The 22,125-nt window shown below is 28.3% G+C and overlaps 1 protein-coding gene across 5 annotated transcripts in view; it reads left to right on the top strand.

The window, feature by feature from the left end:
* LOC130665655 (A disintegrin and metalloproteinase with thrombospondin motifs like) overlaps window positions 1-22,125 on the top strand; it is a 100,701-nt gene that overhangs the window by 72,897 nt on the left and 5,679 nt on the right. For 4 of the 5 annotated variants that reach the window (XM_057466256.1, XM_057466167.1, XM_057466496.1 and 1 more), the window contains 11 exons: window positions 372-472; window positions 6,795-6,858; window positions 7,702-7,916; window positions 9,412-9,501; window positions 11,772-11,973; window positions 13,388-13,517; window positions 13,949-14,078; window positions 15,147-15,289; window positions 17,871-17,926; window positions 19,649-19,775; window positions 20,790-20,954. In XM_057466256.1, coding sequence (XP_057322239.1) covers window positions 374-472; window positions 6,795-6,858; window positions 7,702-7,916; window positions 9,412-9,501; window positions 11,772-11,973; window positions 13,388-13,517; window positions 13,949-14,078; window positions 15,147-15,289; window positions 17,871-17,926; window positions 19,649-19,775; window positions 20,790-20,954 — 1,421 coding nt within the window. In that variant the 5' untranslated portion in view covers window positions 372-373. Of the gene's footprint in view, window positions 1-371; window positions 473-6,794; window positions 6,859-7,701; window positions 7,917-9,411; window positions 9,502-11,771; window positions 11,974-13,387; window positions 13,518-13,948; window positions 14,079-15,146; window positions 15,290-15,877; window positions 15,931-17,870; window positions 17,927-19,648; window positions 19,776-20,789; window positions 20,955-22,125 lie in introns of all 5 variants that reach the window. The other variant, XM_057466417.1, reaches the window with a different exon arrangement.

The raw sequence follows: 22,125 nt of genomic DNA on the forward strand, positions 1-22,125 counted from the left end.
TAGTGGCAAAGTCAAGTCGAATCTCGACCAATCCAGTTGCGCGTCGACTTTCGTCTTAACGCAAGATTATATTTTGACATTAAAAAACAATTGCAATTTATTTTTAAAAAATTTTTTAATAAACTAAATATTTAACTGAGAATTTTTAATTATATTGCAAAATTACTAAAATTGAACTCTATGATTCATATTAAATTATATGATTTACACACTTTTAATTGAAAAAATGTTTAATTACTTCTTAAAAATAAATTAAGTCACCGATTTATTTTGAGAAATCATTTTAGTTATTAAATTAATTTTTAATAATCAGTAACTTAATAATTATTTTAATTATCATTTAATAATTAAATGTTAAATTTTTGTTTCAGAGATGCGGCGTCGCCAATCATCAGGAATATTTAAATGCAAAATGATTCACATTCGCGTCTTATTGTGTATGCTCGTTTTATCAGTCGCACAATGTCACATGGTAATAATAATAATATATTAATATATGAATACTAACAAAAGAAAATGATACCGGGTCAAAATTATTTTTTAATAAATTATCTTTGTACTAGAATATTTATTTATTTATTTCTCTGGTAATAAACAAATTCTAAAGAGGTGCAAATACACCTGTGCTTAGAACCAGTACATAGTATATAACAGTTATATATAAATTACTTAAAGTTTCTTACATATTAATAATACGGTGTAGCGTACAATAAGTTACCAAATAACTTAAGTTGCCAAAAACATTATTATAAACTTAGCTTATCTTTTATTAGAGATTATAATTATTAGTTCTTATCCAACTACTACACTTCTTTTTAATTGCTTCTTAGTACACATTAAAGTTTTCATGGTATTTGGTAATTGATCATAGATTTTTAATGCTACACTGAGAAAATAAAATAATATTGTCCAAACAAGAGTTTCTTGGTTCATGAAATCCGTTCAAAATATTTATTTTATTATTATTAATTATCAATTTCTTGAGAAAAGAGCATCAAATTTATTTTTGTTATTATATGAATTTGACATTATATTATGAGTAAACAAAAGAATAGCTTTACTTTAATTAAATAAAAATTATTTCCATCAATTCTTGAGACAAAATTATATATTCTCGAAAATTATCAAGAATATATGTTCTTGTATCAAGTAAATATTCTTAATAAAAGTATTTTTTTTTCTTAGTGTACATAATATGCATTTTTATAGCTAATTGATTTATTGATTTTGGGAAGTACTAACAACTTAGATCTCGTATTGACAACTTTTTGTAAATATAGCTGCCCTGTTATGACAAAACGACGTATCTCGAGATACGCTGTTTTGTCGTAAAAAAGCTAAAAAGGTTTATTTAGTGTGACTTAATAATAGGGTATCATCAAAATTTTACTAATTTAATTAATTACGGCAATAATATTGATCAAATGTGCGTATAAAAGAAATGAAAAAAAAAACGTATCTTTTTTGCATTGGAAATTTAATTCTTCGAGTTAGAGCGTTTTGTCATAACAATTTCATCTATTTATCAAAATAAGCATTAGTTTCTTACGATACAAAAAACGTATCTCGAGTTACAACGTTTGTGTCATAACAGAAATTAATTTTTCTGTTAAAATTTACTCAAATTCTGATAAAACTTTAAACGCTATTTTCTCGAAACTATAATTTTTGAGATACGTCTTTTTGTCATGACAGGGCAGATAGGTTTTTACACTCTTCGTAATAGTAACAGATAGCATTTACAATGAAAGCCTCTTTTATATTTAGAGGAGTAGAAGTGTTTATATTACATGAACTAATTTTATTTAGCAATTTAGTTTTAATGGAGGCTACACTTTTGACAGAGTTGTTATAAGCACCACCTGAAGCTATAATGCCATAGTTTATTACACTTTCAAACAGACCATGATAAATAACTTTTAAAATAGAAGGATTTAAACAATGACTTAGTTTGTAAAAAATAAATATAATTAACCCATTTTATTGTAATCAAAAAAGTGTAGATATGATTTAACCTGACAGCATTAGCCGAAAAAATAACTTCGTTCCTAAGGCACACGTGTGCGCACACCGCGGTCGCGCTTGAGGTGTGCGAAAAATCAATTTTCCAGTTTTTATGGCCTTCATTTTTTTTTTTCCAAAGCTAATGGTCGCAATTACTGTAGCATATAATTTTAATTGTATTCTTTACTACAAAAAACTATTAACGACAAAAAAATAATCGTTATTATTTTATATTCATGTAATATTTTATTTGACGTATACTTTTATTGGCAAACTTATTTTGACCCTTTGTTACAAGTCAATGTTGCTGCAAGTGTTTTCTGCGGTTTAGTTTATTGCCGAGTTTAAATGTTATGTTCTTTACAATGTACTGAGGTGCAAGACAATATTTAATAATATTGAGAAAAGTTTGAGGACAAAGGCCGCGAGACTATGGAAATTTATGCATCAGTATGCAAACAGTTTTACGGCTTTTCATTAATATTAAATTACTGTTATATTTAGTATTGACAGCTTTAACCAACTAGTTAACGAAAAAGTTTAACCGCAGTTTAAAATTTAAAAAAATTCATCTTTCAAGTGTTGATAGACATAGAAACCAATAATGTCACTTGTTCAATGAGCTGTCAGCAATAATTTACTTTCTTTGCACAAGAAAAATAATAAAAGACGATAGAAAATTTATTTTATTGACGACAAATAATTTTACGAAATTTAATTAGAAATTTTTCTTTTTATTTTTTTTTTTGGGCAAAAAATTGATATCGAATAAAATGATGATTTTTAATTAGGGGAAGGGGGGAGGGGGCAAAACGGGATACTTAACGAAAAATATAGTTTTTAGGGACATAAATATCGTAAATTGGCTTGATTTTGATTCTATTTGAAATAAACATAACGAATTTTAGACTGCCATCAGAAAAAAAATTTTTATTTTCTGCGGGCAAAATGGGATACCCCAAAAAAAAGTAAATTTTTTTTTTTTTTTTTCAAGTGAATAAAATTGATGTAATAATGTCTTTCTAAATTGTTGTAAGTAATAAAATTTAATCTCAACATATTTTTAAAGAAGTTTTTCCTTGTTATTTCTTTTCAAAATTTGAAATTGGCGCCAATATTATACTTTTCGCAAAAAATATAAAAATGTTTTTTTTTAGCTTTTAATAGTGTAAAATGATACTAGATGTCATTTTTGACCACTTTCGAAAGTTTTTCGAGAAAAAAAAATTTTGACGAAATTTTGAGGGTATCCCATTTTGCCGGCTTATCCCGTTTTGCCTCCCCCCTTCCCCTATAATTTAAAAGTAAATAGTCATCTTGCCCCGGGTAATATTTGAATATTTAAAATTGAAATGACAAACGCGGGAATAAAAAAAAATTTTAATTTGTAATAAAATCAGTGATTTAATAATTTTTTTAACCAGTCAGAAATTTTTTTACGGCCGATTTTACTTCCAGATTCTTATCTTCTGCTGTCCATCTTCAATTTTTAAGTATTACTTAATTTTTTATATAAAAAAATGAATCTTCGGTTGATTAAAAGTAATTAAAAATCAGTAATAATTTAAATAAATGAAATTTCGCAACAAATAAAAAGTAAATATTTAATTAAAAATTTCAAAAACCAGCATATAAATAATTATCTAATAATTAAAAATTTATTACTGATAAATTAAGCATTTTACGATCAACGAATCTCTCTATCCATTAGGCAAACTTTTATGCAATTCGTACCTTCACGCGATTTGCGCAATTTTCTAGTCATTACTAATCTGCAAGTAAAAAAATGATAAAACACATATATGTTTACCGTACGGAGGAACAAAAATAAAAAAACAAACAAGAAAATGAAGATAAATAAAAACTCCGCGAGCTACCGATTGTGGAAATAAAAAAAAATCATTACGCACTTAGTTTGAATCGCGTTTCGCAAATTCTCCCGAGTTATTTATATGTCTCATTAGGGCTCTAACGGTGTGTACATCAAGTACCGTGGTGTGCATACACACCAACAACTAAATATGCCGAGAAAATAACCAAGGACGCTCCGATTCTGGCTGTTTCGAACAACTGCTGCCTATTGGCCAATAAACGTCCGCTAAACTGTTTATCAGACCAACAAAAAATTTAAATAACACGAATTGGTCCAAGACATTAAGATGTATGTCTAATTGTTCTCGATAAAAAGACTCGATCCACGATATCGAAATAGTTAAATTTAAAAACTGTTGGATTTTAAGTAAAAAACAAACCGATGGTTACTTCATTAGAGTGAAGAAAAAAAAAAATTAGCAACAAAAAACATTTAATCGGATTCTATTTCTCAATTATTAAGAAATAAAATAAAATTTATTCCAAGTAATCCCGGGGGATTTAGATATTTTTATTTATTCTTCAGATCGATCTTGTGTCGATATTAAACCAGAGCAGAGCAACAAATTGTGAAAGTACTAAATATATAATGCAAAACTATTGCATTAACACAAAACAACGATTTATGTTACATCGCTCTACCGATCTCAATAAATAAATTTATACTTTTTCCACTTATTCATTGTCCGAAAAGACGTTTTTTATAAATTATTACCAAATAAATAATTTAGAAGCTCAACAATTTACTGTCGCAATTATTTACGGGCTTGGCTAGCGATCGATACGTCAATAGCAATTGCGATGGGCATGTAAGCGAAAAAATAATAAGTCCTCGTAATATAAAAGTAATAATTATAATAATAAATAAAAGGAAATAATATATTTTTAAAAAGACGAGACTGCAGACTGGATTTAAGTGATATGCCTTGACTGGGTATATATTTACACTTGGATCCTTTCACTCTCGATTCAGATGGAGGTCGGCTCATCCTTTTGCAGATTATTCATTTCCAAATACTTGCAATAAAAAAATTAAACAAAAGACTTGTTTGATAAATAATTACTTTTTTTTTCTTTAAATAATCACCCGTTAGATGTTTTTTTAATTAAATTAAAAAATTAATTACTTGGCGGGAAATTTAAACGTAATTTTTTTCAATTCGCGAATGAGGAAGAGAATGAAAAAGGCAGGAATTAGTGAGGGCACGCACTGATGCAATGGGAAGAAAATAGCGATTAAATCTTGAAACGACTGATTGTATCAGATCATTGTGTATCCGGACGAGTAATCAAAGAAACATCGCATCGTATCGATAGTCTTGGGTATGAGCGCATCCTTTCACTCTCGGCAACTCGTTCTTACCCATCAGCCAGCACATTTTTATTTCTTATTTAATATTTAGTATATGTACAGACAGATATTCAAAGTTGTCTGTAATGTTAAACCCACACCTCTAACCGCGACCTTTTACTGCTCGAATTGCCTGCACTACCGATCTTTCTATTGATTGTAAAAAGCTTTTTCTTTTCCTGGACATTTTATTTTAAAAGTAAAGGTAAACGTTAAATATCAATCTTTCATACCAGTAATTAATGCTTTTTATATTTATGGATAAATTTTTATTTTATTGCCATTGACAGTTGACATAATCGATATCTCAATCTGCGATCTCAATGATAATAAATAAAAATAATTATTAATTTCAATGGAACTAACGGTTAAAAATCTAATAAAATTATTAACATCTTAATTATTATTAGTAGATTTCATAGAAATCTATCTTTTGTATTTGTCCTCATGGTGAAATTTTCAAAGAATTTTGCCAGAATCTATCATAATTCATCGAGTAGGTTCTAAAAGTACCACTGGTTCAAAAGTTTATATATGTATGTATATATATAGGGGAAGGGGGGGGGGCAAACGGGATAGGCCGGCAAAATGGGATACCCTCAAAATTTCGTCAAAATTTTTTTTTCTCGAAAAACTTTCGAAAATGGTCAAAAATGACATCTAGTATCATTTTACACTATTAAAAGCTAAAAAAAAACATTTTTATATTTTTTGCGAAAAGTATAATATTGGCGGCAATTTCAAATTTTGAAAAGAAATAACAAGGAAAAACTTCTTTAAAAATATGTTGAGAGTAAATTTTATTACTTACATCAATTTAGAAAGACATTATTACATCAATTTTATTCACTTGAAAAAAAAAAAAAAATTTACTTTTTTTTGGGGTATCCCATTTTGCCCGCAGAAAATAAAAATTTTTTTTCTGATGGCAGTCTAAAATTCGTTATATTTATTTCAAATAGAATCAAAATGAAGCCAATTTACGATATTTATGTCCCTAAAAACTAAATTTTTCGTTAAGTATCCCGTTTTGCCCCCCCTTCCCCTATATATATGTAATATAACGCGCCATGTTGCGACGATAGCGGCCACAATTTTTAACAGATCTTAATGAAACTTGGTACACTTATTCCATGAACAATTAGCTTGGTTAAGTTCGAAGATGAGCAAAATCGGCCAACTACTTTAGAAATGGTGAACATTTGAAATTCCAAAAAAAAACGAAAAATTCGACTTTTTTGGTTTTTTTCGTAAATAACTTTTTAACGTGTATATCTATCCTTATTACGTAAAAAGAACTTGATAGCCGATAGAATAAGTTACATTTTCCTTTTTTTATTTTTTGTTTTACGATAATTGTTCGACTTTTAATAAGGGTTCAAAGTCACATAATTGACTTATGTGTTATGGTGATAATACAATTGTTTATATCTTTGAAAATTTTTGATGGCTGATTATTAAACTGCATATACTTATTAAAAGTGGAACAATTATCGTTAGAAATCTACTTCCATTTTGGATGTCAAATGGCCTTTTTTTTAATTATTATCATTATTCAATTTTTTAGATTCACGAACACATGACGGCAGAAGAAATGCTGTCGGTATTTCATAAAACGGCTGATGAGAATGGTAAGAAATATATTTTATTTTTTATAAAAAAAATGTCTGGATATTTTTAAAAATATTTTTTCATTGATACGTGACTTTTCTCTATAGACATATATATATTTATATTTATTATATATTACTAATGTAAAATAAACATTTAAGTTAAGACGATCATTTTTTATCCTGATATTTTATTTTTTTTTATGTCCTCGACGTAGTGTCTACGTGGGCCGATTGGCTCAGGTGTATATATTTATGTAAATTAACTTATGAGTCATAAAAAAAATTTTTTTTCGATGATTCCTCTATACGTTTTTTTTTATTTTGATTATCCCGTTATTAATTAGAAAGGAAGTAGAAATAAATAAAATTACAAGGAAGTATTTATTGTCCTTATAAATTAATTACAGAGAATATTGATATTGATATTTATATTTATTGTTAATAAATATTTTGTTGTTTCAATTCCGAAAAATGTATGTGGTCCATAAATCGGAATTAATTATTAATTTATGAGCAATTTTTTTTTCGTGGTTTATATTATGTTATATATATATATATAGATAGAATCACGTGTTAAACTAGTGGTATTGTGAATTAATGGCGGTGAATCATCTGTCGGTATAAATTATTTATCAGAAGGAATCGAGAAAGACTCTCATGTTTTTTTTTTTTTTTTTTATCCAGATGTTTATAGGTAAAATAATAATATAATAATCAATTCATGGGTCATTCACTTCTGTAGCTGAATTATTTTATTCCCACGTAAAATTATTTAACATTAATAAAAATACTTAATAAGAATGAATTTATAATAAAATGTATATTTGTGGCTAATGGTGGTTGTTTTAACGTATCACTTAGTGCCGGCGTATGAAGTGGTGCCTGTTTTACACTCAACACACAAGAGAAGCCCGGAAGTTGAGCCTGAGGTCCACTTGAAAGCATTTGGACAGAATATTAATTTGTCCCTGAAGCCAACAAAAGGACTTTTATCTTCTGGCAACCATATCTCCATGTGGACGGTTACTAGAAATAACTCCAGCCCCGATGGACTTGACTATGAACAAGTTCCTGAGGTATATTTATATATTATCTCATAATTATTACTAATAAATTTATTTTTTGTCATTCAACATTTAAATTTCCCGCATGAAAATAATGTATAGTTCTAAAGTATACTACAAAGTATAGCCATGTGTATACTTTTTATAAATGCGGCAAAATATCTCATAAATGAGTTATATCGGTGTGCCGTCAACTGATCCCAACAATTTTATACCACGATAATTGATCCCTACAAATTGATCCCACCAACATCTGATCCCATCGAGATTAAGTTGAAAATGATGAAGATGAAGGTTTTGAAAATGATGATAATGAAAGTTACGAAAATCTTGATGAAACTGATAAATTAGATGATCAGTTTTCAGTTGGACCAGTTGTCAGTTGGATCTAGTCTGTGGGATCAGTTGTCTGCGGGATCAGTTGTCTGGGATCAGTTGTCCTGGAACCAGTTATATCATGTTCCAATTATTACATATATTAAATATATGTAAACTTTACCTTAATGTATACTTTTTAATATATTCAAAATTTATAAATTAAACTATAGTTGATTGAAGATATTTATGATAGAAGTAGAAAGTATAATAATTGATATACATTGCAAATCTATCAACGAGTATATCTCAAATATATAAAAGAAGTATACAAATTAGTATAGCTTAGGAAAACGAAAATTATATCGGTCGAAAAAAAAATTATCTTCAGAAAATTTATCTCTCAAGATGATTTCTTTTTACTCCAAAACAACTTAGGTCTTTTTGAAAATTTTCTCCTGAGAATTCCGAAATAATTAGAGTATACTATTGTATATAATTTTTATTATATAATTCGGGTATAGTTTAGCTTATACAAAATATATATAACTCAGAGTATATTAAATTATAAATCTTACTTATACTGACAAAGTATAATCAAGTATATCAAAACGACAAAAAATAGTAGCATGAAAATGTATTGAGAAATATATATACATATATTGAAGTATAATTTTATATATAAAATTATATTTTGAGATATACTTTTCACCTATACACTTTTTTCAAGCGGGTTTTTTTCATTGAATGGAAATTCTTCAAAAAAAAAGGATTTCTAAGCACGAGAAATTTTTTCTCGCTCAAAAAAATTTTCTTGGGACGAGTAAAAATTTTTTGTGCCAGGGCAAAATGAGCCACCCATTTCCAAATTTTAAATTAACGCAGAATTTTTTTTTAAATTTAATTATTTTGTTCTTTAATTAAATTTTATAAATTCACTGACTAATAAATAAAATTTATAAATTTATTTTATTCACAAATTTATGAATACTAAATAATTTAAATTAAGATATCTTTCGTTACATAAAAAAAAATCTTGATAAATTAATTCTTTGTTTCGACATCACTAAAATTTCCTTTGAAAAAAAAAAAAAATTCCTAGAAGAATTTAAATTAAAAAATCAAAAAATTCATAATCAATAAAAATGATTAATCTAATAAACTTATAATGAAATAAAAATAATAATTATAGGCTAGTGCAGATATCGGTGACATTTATCAAGATCCAGCGAACATGGCATCCATAATATTGCACCGAGATGCGAATGGGAAAGTACTTGTGGTAAGAAAATAACCATATTTATAAATAAATATATCTCATTTCTTATCCCTCAGCCAACATTTGAGATTAAAAATTCGCGTTTCACCCCTCCCTCCTCGAACAATCATCAACCTGTTATATATATCTATATATATACCCTTTCGTCAGATCACGTAATCACGTTATTATATACCCAGAAATATTTCGTAAACTTTTAAAACTCCATTTTAAAGTAATTCGACCCGAGCCGAAATTACAAGCAACTCTCCAAATAAACCGTCGCAGACTCAGCTAATAACACCAAGGCATTACTTTATTTTATAATTACAATCATAACAATAACAATTGTTAAATAATAAAATAAAAACCGCGGCGCATCGTAACATCCCGCTGGTTGCATGATATGACGGAAAAACAATTAGAGGGTGGCAGTCACAATACTACTGGGCTTGTATTCTATATAACAAAACATCGCCGGATGATATTGCAAGAACTCGGTTCTTAAACAAAACAAAATTCTCAACAATATTTATTCAACTAAAACTCTTCTATTCTCTTCTTATCCTCAACTATTCCGTTGTTCTTTTACTGCCTGTCACGCATCGTTCAATGTCCCAGTTTCGATTTATAAATCTCTTGCAATTTCCGTCAACGCTCATTATTTCAATGCTTTTAATTTTAAAAAAAAATAACAAATAATTAACCAGCCGATGTATGATTTAAAATAATTGACAAGCTCACTTACATATTTAAATAAATAACCTCGATGCGACCTCGGATCGATAGAAGGTACCGAACAATTAGAGGGTAGACAAGTGAATTGTCCTCGTTACACAGTATTTATTAACTCCATATCTATATGTAATAATCTGCGATTAATAATAAAAAATATGACAATATATGATATTGAGTGTTCGGTCACGCATCGGTCATCTTCGCGGTTACTGCAAACGTCGTTAATTTATGTCCTCACCTTGTTCGCAATAGACGTTTAATTATTATCATGATTATTATTATATAAATAAAGTAATGGGTACGAATTTTAACTTGACATTTTATAATGTCTACTGAAAGTACGCAGTAATTGCTACGTATGTCAATAATTGATGGGTAATATGTGCAAATGGAATGCACTTTTCAGAGGAAGACCTTTTAATGTTGATGAAATTATTTATTATTTTTCAAGGGACATTATTTTAGATTTATCAATGACTCAATAAACATGTTAATTATATATATATATGTATGTATGTGAAGACGAATACGACTGACCGATTATATAATAAGCCAATGTAATGATGTAAAAGGCTTTGGCTCAACAGTATTTTTATTTATATTTCTTTTTACTCCTCTTCTGGCTCGTCTTCGTCTTACAAATGAACTTCGTGTCATGACCTTTTCCTGAGCGCTTTCACTGCTGGTGTATTACAGTTGTTACTTGTTGCTGTACTGCCTCTGAAATCGCGGTATGGATGGGAGACCCATCCGGCGATCGATGATCAATCGAGAACGCGTTTTTTTTATTTTTTTTTACTACTACGCCTTAAATGGAATATGAGATTGATCCTTTTTAGCTTAACTACTAGGATGTTATGCATGATATTTTTTTTGATGGTAAAGATGTTGAAATTTTTTGATAATTGCCCAATACTTTCTTTTTTTAGTATCGAGAATTTTTTTAGGATCGAGAATTATTGAAATTTAATGTTTTTATTTAATTTTTATTGATTTTATTGAGCAATTAGTTTTTTATTGCTTGTGATTGATAAATAATATATCACAAGAGGTAAAAAATTTTATTATCTTGAATTGATGAGAATCAATTTTTTAATTTTATGAATGGAAAAGTCGTTAAATTTGAGTTTATTGTTGAATTTATTAATTTTTTGTTATAAAATAATAATCGTTGATTCAATATTATATATATATTATATATCATAAAATTTTTTATCCGATCCAATTAAAATTTGTTTTTTAATCATCAAATTTCGTAACTAACTGACGCAATAATTTTTAAATAAAAACAAAAATACCCGAAATAATTTTTTAAAAAAATCTAGGACATATTTTTCAGCCTCTATTTTATATAAATCTTCAAAAATATATGAAAGAAAATATTATCTAAATCTATCTTGCGTAAGCAGTAATTTTATACCCATGTAATTTTACTATAAAAAAAAAGTTCTTTGAAATAAATCCCATTAAAAATTATTTCCCATAAAAACTGGGATTTCCCCGTTTATTTGTCATGACGTCCACGCTGATTGAGTAAAATGTTTGATAAATTATAGGAAGGAAATATCGGGTCAGAATTAGTGATCCGACCGCTGCCGCTTCGGGTATTAAATGAAGTAATAAATGAGAATGATGTTTATCATGAGCCTAATTTACTGCCAAATGTTACGCGAGTAAAGAGAAGTCTCAGTCAAACACATCATCATGTCGTGTATAAACGTACAAGCCGGCCTATTGACGTTGAAAACAGCGATTTCGGTAAGTTTTGTTTCGAAAATAATTATTTCAGCTGTTTCGAAAGTACAATTAAATAACATGAGTAGTCCTTCATTTTTTGTCTTGTAATTTTTTTAATTCCACTTTTTATTATTGTCATTACCACAACAACAATAACAATTATCATAATACTACACGGAGAAAATATTATCGTTTTAAATGTTACGGTGTCATAGCAAAGCCGAACTATAGTTATATGTTGACCAGCTGCAGAATTCGAAATAAACACATGGAAAAATTACGACGACCATAGAAAAATTGACAATGGTTACAGCAATTTGTGATATAAATGTCAAATTTACTTTGGCCATAGTAATTTTTGAAATATGTTTATTTTCATTTCCAGCAGGTGGCCAACATGGGTCCGGCATTAATAGGACACCATACACAGAGAAATTATTTTTGCTTGAAATGCTACGGTGTCATAGAAAAGCCGAATCATGTTGACCACCTGTTGGAAATTAGAGTAAACATGTTGTAAAAATTACTATGGCCAAAGTAAAATTGATAATAATGTCACGAATTACTGTAACCATTGTGAATTTTACTATGGTCGTAATTTTTCCATGTGTTTATTTCGAATTCTGCAAATGGTCACCACCCGTGTAAAAAAAAATTTCATTCATAATGAATTTAGATCTGAATTTCATGACGAAACTCAGATCGTGACACAAATATGACTTTCGTCATGAATTTACTCCAACTTTCGTCTAGTAAATCAGTATCAATTATAAAATTAATTTATTACGTCTTTGAATTGGACTTTGGATGACTTCGATAGAAACTTGATTGAATTTTTACGGAATTAAACCTCAGAAATTACCAATAAACTTCTTCTATCAAGTACTTAATTTACGCAAATCAGTTTCGGTTGTAAAATTAATTTAGTGAATGAACTTCGGATCACTTGGATTTAAATTTTACTGTCATAATTTTGACGTGATTAAAATTCTTGATACAAATTCATGTGAAAGTCATATTTGTGTCACGATCTGAGTCTCGAGATGAAATTTATATCTAAATTCATTATGAACAATAATTTTTTTACACGGGCATGGTCCGGCTTTACTATGACACCGTGGAATTTCAAGCAAGAAAAATTTTTCCGTGTATGATGTTCTAGTAATGGCGGACTATGTTAGCCACCTGTCGGAAATAAAAATAACCATATTGCAAAAATTACTATGGCCAAAGTAAAATTGAAAATTATTTCACAAATTACAGTAACTTGTGAATTTTACTGTAGCCGTGGTAATTTTTCCGTACGTTTATTTCGATTTCTGCAGTCAGCCGTAGTATTTCAAACGAGAATAATTTCTGTGTAATTATTACTATAACACATCATATATATTTCGTTGCTGTAACGTCTAAAATATGGTGTTTTAACAATCGACAGCTTATATGGAACCGGACCACCTATCCAAGAGGTTCAGGTCGAAGAGATCAATTAACTCGAGATCGAAACGCGAAGCGCCTTATGTAATTTATCCGGAAATATTGTGTATCGTCGACTACGAAGGCTACAGGTGAGATAATTATTATTATATTTTTTAATTACGATATCATTATTATGAATAAAACAAAATAACAGACGTTTATTTAAAATTGTTTTAAATCTGTTTACACGCATCCCAAGGAAATAACGTGTATGTTAAAATAAATAATCATTCTTACATAATAGTGTGTAATTGCTCTGTTAAAAAATCGATGAGCGAACTCCAGTTAATTATTATCTTAAGTACTGGTTAACTTTGATCGAGGATAATAAATAAAATTAGACTTCACCAGATGAGAATACCGTATATACAATTTAAAAGTTATCCGTTGTAATTATACGGTGACAGTTATTTTTATCCGAGTTAAAGTTCAGCAGAAATAAATCAACAGATTTTATAACAGTTCAATAAATATGTATTTTTTTTTTCTTTCTTTTTTTTAAATTTAATTTTTTTTGCAGGATGCATGGAGGAGATAATGTACAAATTAAGAGATATTTTGTTTCATTTTGGAATGGAGTTGATTTGAGATATAAATTATTAAAAGGACCCAAAATACGTATTAGTATTGCCGGAATTATTATATCGAGGGTAAAAAAATTTGATTATTTATTAATTTGATGGATTATTAATTACTGTAAAAAATCGAGAGTGAATTCGGAGTGATTCAGATTTTATTTAAATTCGAATTCACTCCGCTACTCGGAGTTCCGAGGCTTTAGAAAAAATCACTGCGCATACGGAGTAAAGGGGGAGTTTGTTTTTTTACCGGAGTAATTTCGGAGTGATCTGTAATTTATTTAAATCCGCATTCACTACTAAAATAAACTCCCCTTCGAAGGGGGGAACTCTGAGGGGGTTAAATAAAATACGCATTTTTATAAAAAAAAATTTACACCCTGATTAAACAACTGAATTCGATCGAATTAAACAGAATTAAATTTTTAATTCTATTTAATTCAGATAAATTCTGTTAATTCGGTACCTAACTTAAAAATTAATTCTGTCTAATTCGGCAGGAAAACCAGAATTTGTCCAAATTAAAACGAATTTAAATAATTCTATTCGGTTTAATTCTGATTAATTCAAAAATAATTATCCAATTTCTGGTTCTGAATCCGAATTGAACTGAATTAAAACGAATTTGAAATTTTTAAATCGGTTTTATTCTGTTTAATTCGAATTCAAATTTTTAATTCAGTTGAATTCTGTTTTGCAGAATTCGACAGAATATAATAGAATTAAAATTTCTAATTCTATTTAATTCAGATAAATTCTGTTAATTCGGTACCTAACTTAAAAATAAATTCTGTATAATTCGGCAGGAAAACCAGAATTTGTTCAAATTAAAACGAATTTAAATAATTCTATTCGGTTTAATTCTGATTAATTCGAAAATAATTCTCCAATTTCTGGTTCTGAATCCGAATTAAAACGAATTTGAAATTTTTAAATCGGTTTTATTCTTTTTAATCCAAATTCAAATTTTCAATTCAGTTGATTTCTGTTTTGCAGAATTCGACAGAATATAACAGAATTAAAATTTTTAATTCGCTCGAATTCAGTTGTTTAATCACTGCAGTGATTTTATAAATTTACTATTGATTTAAGTGAAAAATTTTAATAAAAAAAAAATTTATGACATTAATTAATTAACAGGGAAGGGATGCAACTCCTTATTTAGAAAGAAATCGTGTAGGACGTGATGCCATCGATTCAGCAGCAGCACTTACCGACATGGGGAAATATCTCTTCCGGGAGAGAAGACTTCCGGCTTACGATATTGCAGTCGCCGTGACAAAGTAAGGGTAACCGTATATAACGTAATTTACTCTGTGAATATTTATATATATTTAAATCATTACAACTCACGAAATTTAATTTATTTATTTTTCGTAGAATTATCCCGCTTTCAGATTTAGACAAAATATTTTTATTTATTATCCTTTTCAAAACTAATTAGTGTCGCGCATAAAAGAATTTATTTATTTGAATAATTGCCGCTATAATTTCACCAGCGTTTTGTTTTTTAAAAGTACTTACTCGCGCAGTCAATTATTATTTAAATAAAAATTTACTAAGTGAAAGAGAGACCAAAGTCGTCAGACTAAAGTCCAGATAATATTTTAATGGCTATCGTAAATTTAAAACCAGAATATTAAAGTTATTATTCTTAAATGACCGTAAGTTCAAGAGATAATTGACCCTGAAACTGCTATTGGGCCTCGAAAATATTTATTCTAAGGTCATGACCCCGTCAATTCATAAATGTCAATAATAATCATCCATTAATCGTCATTATTATTTATATTTATTACTTTAATTCATTGTAACAAAGTACATTTCACACTTTTCATGCTGTCCATTTTGTTTTCTATTCTTAAAAACAGGTATGATATGTGCCGTCGTAGGAAAGGCGGCCGGTGCACGAAGGGAACTGCTGGTATGCTCAATCCACTGAGATATTTGTTACTTTTTATTATTATTCAACAATAATATTTTTATTATTTACTGTCACAATTCATTTGTAAATATTCCTCACATATTTATTTATATTTTTTGTAGCGTAGAAAAATTATTGGGCTCGATGGTAATTAAAAAATTTTTTTTTTTATTTTACAGTCGAGTCGCGTTATAAGTCCGCCTACAGAGGCGTAGGGGAATTTAATTCTAAGAATTCCTGTACACTATGGTGAGCAAAAAAACCAACCTCTCGAATTTATGTCTTAAAAAGGGCCTATATATCGAGAAAAAAATTCTCCCATTGTGAAAAATTTTTAGCTCAATTTTAAAAGGTGTCGGTTTATTTAAAATTTAAAATTTCCCATTTAAATAACATGCAAAAAAATTTTTTTTATTATAACTTTTATAATATAAAATATTATAACTTTTGAACCGTGTGAGATAAAAATTCGGCTCTAGAATATTCTTGTATGTCATTAAATTTCTTTAAAAAAAGTCCTGGGAGTCGAATTTGTAAACTTGAAATTTCCTATACTAGGCCATCAAAGTCTAGAGTAAACAGAATCATACAAATTTGAGGCTTTATTATTAAAAATATCAATACTACGAGAAAATTTGTTCTACATGTAGTGCAATGAAATCACCAACAATATCCACGTTGTAACAAATAATATTTTGTTATCGATCACAATAAAAGAAAAGTATTTGGGAAATCCAAATAAAGCCTTAAATTTGTATGATTCTGTTTACTCTAGACTTTGATGGCCTGTTAGTATACGAAATATCAAGTTTACAAATTCGACTCCCAGGACTTTCTTTTAAGAAATTTAATGCCCTACAAGAATATTCTAGAGCCGAATTTTTATCTCACACGGTTCAAAAGTTATAATATTTTTAATCAAAAAAAAATTTTTTTGCATGTGATTTAAATGGGAAATTTCAAATGGCTCCCGACACCTTTTAAAATTGAGCTAAAAATTTTGCCCAATGGGAGAATTTTTTTCTCGATATATAGGTCCTTCTTAAGACGTAAATTCGATAGGTTGTTTTTTTTGGCTCACCCTCTGTACCCCCACTTCTGTTCAGCAATTGAACACCGTAACTGACACTTCCCCTACTTTGCAAGCGTGTGAGTGCACATGATTATTTTCGTAGTCATGGAGGGGGAATGTCTTTCAAGAAATACAAGTCGGCGGACTTATAACGCGACTCGACTGTACACGAAAAAAAAAAATTTTAGTATACTATAGTTAACAATTTATAATTCTAGAAACTAGTCTAGTTACTTTGTCGTGATTGAAATAAATTTTGAATTTTACTTAAGTATTCAAATTACAAAAAAAAAAGTCAATAAATAGTCGATTTAATTGCAGATAAAAAATTTTATTACCAAAAAAAACCGGACATTGACATCACGATAAAGTCACTGACATTAAATGCAATAAAAAAAATATGAAAAATTTATGATAATAAAAAAATTAATACCTAATAATGGCAGTTGGTTGTTAATGTTTGGGTTTTGGATTAGTATGGTTATTATTATTGTATTAAATAAATAAAATGCAATCTAGTGGCCCTCGGCAATGAACAAGAATCATCGAGTTCGTAGAATGCAACAGTCAACGATAATTCATCACAAATTCAAGGAGTCTTTCAACTTTAACTCGTCACATTATAATTTTTTTTTTATTTGCGTTTTGAATGTAGCAACGCAAACAGATCGTTGCCTCATCTTCGTTTGACCAATTTATTATTTTGTTTAAAGAAAAAATTTTAGCAAAGCAGTAATCGCTTTTTCATTGTCCATTTATTTATTTATGTTTTTATTCAAAGAGTCGTCTCGTGACGTGGATTGATCTGCGTTCATTTATCGTTTTTATTTAAATATTAAAGAAGGATTTTTTCATTGTTGCGTTACAGATTAGATATGTGCAGGAGACAATATACAAATGACGTGTGCAATAGAGGAACTGCAGGTATGTTTCACATACGAAAAAAAAAAACAAATCCCAAAAAAATCTTATTTTTTCTATCACTTTCCAATTGTGTTGTGCACTTGCACCTGTTTTGTCTATCACTTTTCGATTTTTATTTTGTACTTCACTTTGTACAGGTTGATGGTCAATTTTTTACTTTTTCCAGTTTTTCAACTTTTTTTTATTTTACACGCAAATATTCCACGGAAAAATTATTTCGCGGATTTTTAAATTTGATAGAAGTAATTAAATTTTAAGCAGCGAATTATTTCCTATCCGCGGAATCTTTACCTATTGCTATTTAAAATGGAAAAAAAAATTGTTCATAATTTTATTTTGTAAAATTTCTAGTAAAATCGCTGATAAATATGACTTTTAAATTTCTGGACACCTGCTCTCTACACTGGCTTGTTCTCTCACTGGCACGTATTTGCGATCTCCAAATCAATATCTCAGCTCATAAATTATTATATTTAATTCACTTGTTTTTCTACAGAAAAAAAATCATTTCTTCTCCGTGTAAAAAAAATTCGTTCCAAAAAGATTCCAAAAAAGTTCCGCATGTGGAACTTGTAAACATGAGACAGACTAGAACCGAATGGAACTTTTTCGAAACGTTAGTAATTTTGGTGGTAAAAAAAAAAGAGTCAAAAAAGGTTTTGGAACTTTTTTGGAATTTTTTATGGATGTTTTTTTTGTTCTATAAAAAATTCAAAAGTAGTGATTTTTAAACTATTTTGGCATGCGTTTCTGGAACATCTTTAGTCTACAAAAAATGCAAAAGTAGTGATTTTTGAATATTTTGTTATGCCTTTTTTAGTCCTAAAAAAAGTCAAAAGTAATGATTCTGGAATTTTTAAGAATGTCTATATAAAATTCCAAAAACATTTTTTGACTCTAAATTTGCTCTTTTACCAAAAACTTTTTTTTACCATCAAAATTACTAACGTTCCAAAAAAGTTCTAATCTGTCTCATGTTTAGAAGTTCCACATGCGGAACTTTTTGGAACGAATTTTTTTACACGGGTCTCTAGTGGAAATTTTCGGAATTTTCTCTGAAAAACTCAGTTCTAAATTTCTAAAGACTTTTAGAGTTTTTCAGAGAAAAGTCTGAAAAATTTCCACTAGCGTTGGCTCAAAAAAATTTTTTTGGATCAAGAAAATAATTCTTGTGCCAAGAAATCATTTTTTTTCTGTGTACGCACGTTTATTTAACTTATTTATTGTCTCTACTATAAACTATTCTGATACATGTCATAATTTTGTTTACCTACGAATATACTGTCGTTATAAAAGGATACAAGACGGTAAGTTTCTCTATTTCTCACGTGAGTGACTAAATAAAATACAAAAAATTTATTTCCGAAAAAATTTGAGATGAATATCAACTTTTATATTTATTTTCACAAAATTACGCATGACTTAGCTTACGACGGCCACTAGCATGGCTTTCAAATGTAAAATTAATTTTAAAAATTTCCGTTATTTTAAACCATAACAATTATAATTAATAACATCCTAACTCTATTAATAAAATAATCAAAAATAATAATTATCATAATTTAAAAAATACTGCTTTGGTATTTTTAACACAAAGTAGTAAATTAACTAAATTGTTTTTTTTTTAAATAATTGTTTAGTTTGAAAATAAAAAAAAATAATTTTTATATTAATAACTATCATTTGAGGGAAAAAAATATGTAATAAACTTTCTCCACGCAGGATTCGCTTATGTGGGTGGTGCTTGTGTTGTTAACAAGCGTCTGGAGAAGGTCAATTCAGTCGCTATTATCGAGGACACTGGAGGATTTAGTGGAATTATCGTAGCCGCTCACGAAGTCGGTCATTTGTAAGTCGTTAAACTTTCTATTCGTCTTATTTAAATTATAATAGAGTGATAAAAATATATGTAAAAGTTTATAAATATTACAAACATAATAATCAATTTATATACTTATTTTTATTTATTATATAATATAACATATTTGTTACTTACCCCAAGAAATTTTTTACGTACCTGAAGATCGGAAGGTCTTTCGCAGAACGAAAATTAAAAAAAACGAAATGCCAAAAATTGCAGGCCACCCCCAACTATCCCTCGGTAGTCAAATTACATAAATTTTATAATTTTCGTCTCGCGCCAGTACGAAAAAAGTATATATCCGGAATATATACGGGCAAAATTGAATATATGTTTCATATATGCGGCATATATTTAGATTTGCCCGAATATATACTTTTTCCGTACGGGAAAACGTTCCGATCTTCGGGTCAATAATTTTTTTGCATAATGAATCGAATGCAAAAATTTTCTTACGGTCAGAAAAATTTCTTACGCCGATTCTAGAAGTTTTTCTTGTCTTGAGGGGGTACGGTACCGGACCTCTTTCTCACACTCAGAAAAATAAACGGGACTCCCTGATTAAACAAAATGATTAAAAATGATTTCACACGTTAAATGTCCATAAGAGACAGGATTAGAAATGATTTGAAGGATTAAAAAGTATTTAAAATGATTAAAAAACAAATCATTTTAAATCATTTTTAATCATTTTGTTTAATCAGGGCTGTCTTTGTTGCACTCGTAGAGTAAATGAGAATTTTAAAACAATTTTTCTCAGAGACGAATTAGAATTTTTGAAAATACGAAATTTCTAGCTCTTTGTTAAGGCTTTAAAAAACGCTAAAGACTCTCTATTTTAGGTTTCTAATGTTTGTACGTAAATTAAATTGAATTGCAAATCGGTTACCGTTACCTCTGAAGAAAATTTTTTTTTCCATTTCATAATGAAAAATTTTTCTTGCGGCAAAAAATCATTTTTTTCTGTGAGCAATTTAAAATTACATGTAATCTATTACGCAGACTGGGTGCTGTCCATGATGGATCACCACCTCCAAGTTATCTCGGTGGACCAGGTGCTGAAAAATGCCGTTGGGAAGACGGTTACATAATGAGTGATCTTCGACACACTGAGAAAGGATTTAAATGGTCCCACTGCAGTGTCTCATCTTTTCATCACTTTCTTAAGTATGTTTAATACTATTCATTGTTAAATTTTTTCTACACATTATTATAATTATAATTATTGATAAATTTACTTCCTTATTTATTTATTGCCAGCGTTAATTTTGTTATTTATTAAATTTAACGCGATAGAAAAAAATAAGATGAATAATAACATAACAATTTAATGACTTTTAAATATTTTTAAATTGCGGAAGTTGTTAAAGTCACTTTTGATCAGACAATGTATTATTATGTTATATTATTAGAAAAAAAAATATATATAAAATCTTATAAATAAAGTTGTTAAGTTTAAATGAATTACAACACGATTAATGTCAGCAACAAGTTTATTTCACACTATTTTTAAATTTTTATAACACTTGTAGTTATTATTTAAAATATATATGTGGGTAATAAAAATAAATATATGCGATGTTATTAAGAGTGTTGTAAATCAAATTTTAAATATTTAAATATTTATATAAATAATAATAATAATAATAATGACAAGCAACCTACTGTCTGAGTATTACTACCAAATTTATAAAATATGATCTGAATTTAACTGTCTATTTAAATCTATACTCAAAAATCTTTTGTTTATTTTTATTATTATTGAAATTTAATGAGACAAATCTCATCATTAACCCGCAAACATTGATTTCAATGATTGTATGAATGTATGAGTATATTCATGTATAATCATGGGATTTTTTTTTTTTAAATATTTACGCATGGTCAAATTTTTTATTAGTCGTCTAATATTTTTTTTTTTCACTGATACCCAATTAAATCTGTTTAATTTTTATTATGATAGAAGATATGGCATAGACTAAATTTTTATTATTTTCTCTTAAGAGGATGTGCCATCTATTCTCTTTCTCACACACATGTGAACGAACGGAACTGTCCTTGTTGCACTTACATTAGCAAATGGAAATTTCAAATGAGCCGTTCTCAGATATAAACTGCAATTTCCGAACGAGAAACATTTCATTCGATAAATAATAAGTTTACGCATCGAATGACATATTTTGTTTAATAATTTGGGTCTTTACCTGTGAAAACGGTTCATTTGAAAATCACCTGGTACACTCTCTTAATTATATATATGACAATTACATTCAGTGACAGAATAATTCAAATATTAATTTATTTGAAGAAAGTAAATACGATCGTCTTTTTCCCGCGT

The sequence above is a fragment of the Microplitis mediator genome, chromosome 1, assembly GCF_029852145.1.
Source record: "Microplitis mediator isolate UGA2020A chromosome 1, iyMicMedi2.1, whole genome shotgun sequence".
Classification (NCBI taxonomy): Eukaryota; Metazoa; Arthropoda; class Insecta; order Hymenoptera; family Braconidae; genus Microplitis; species Microplitis mediator.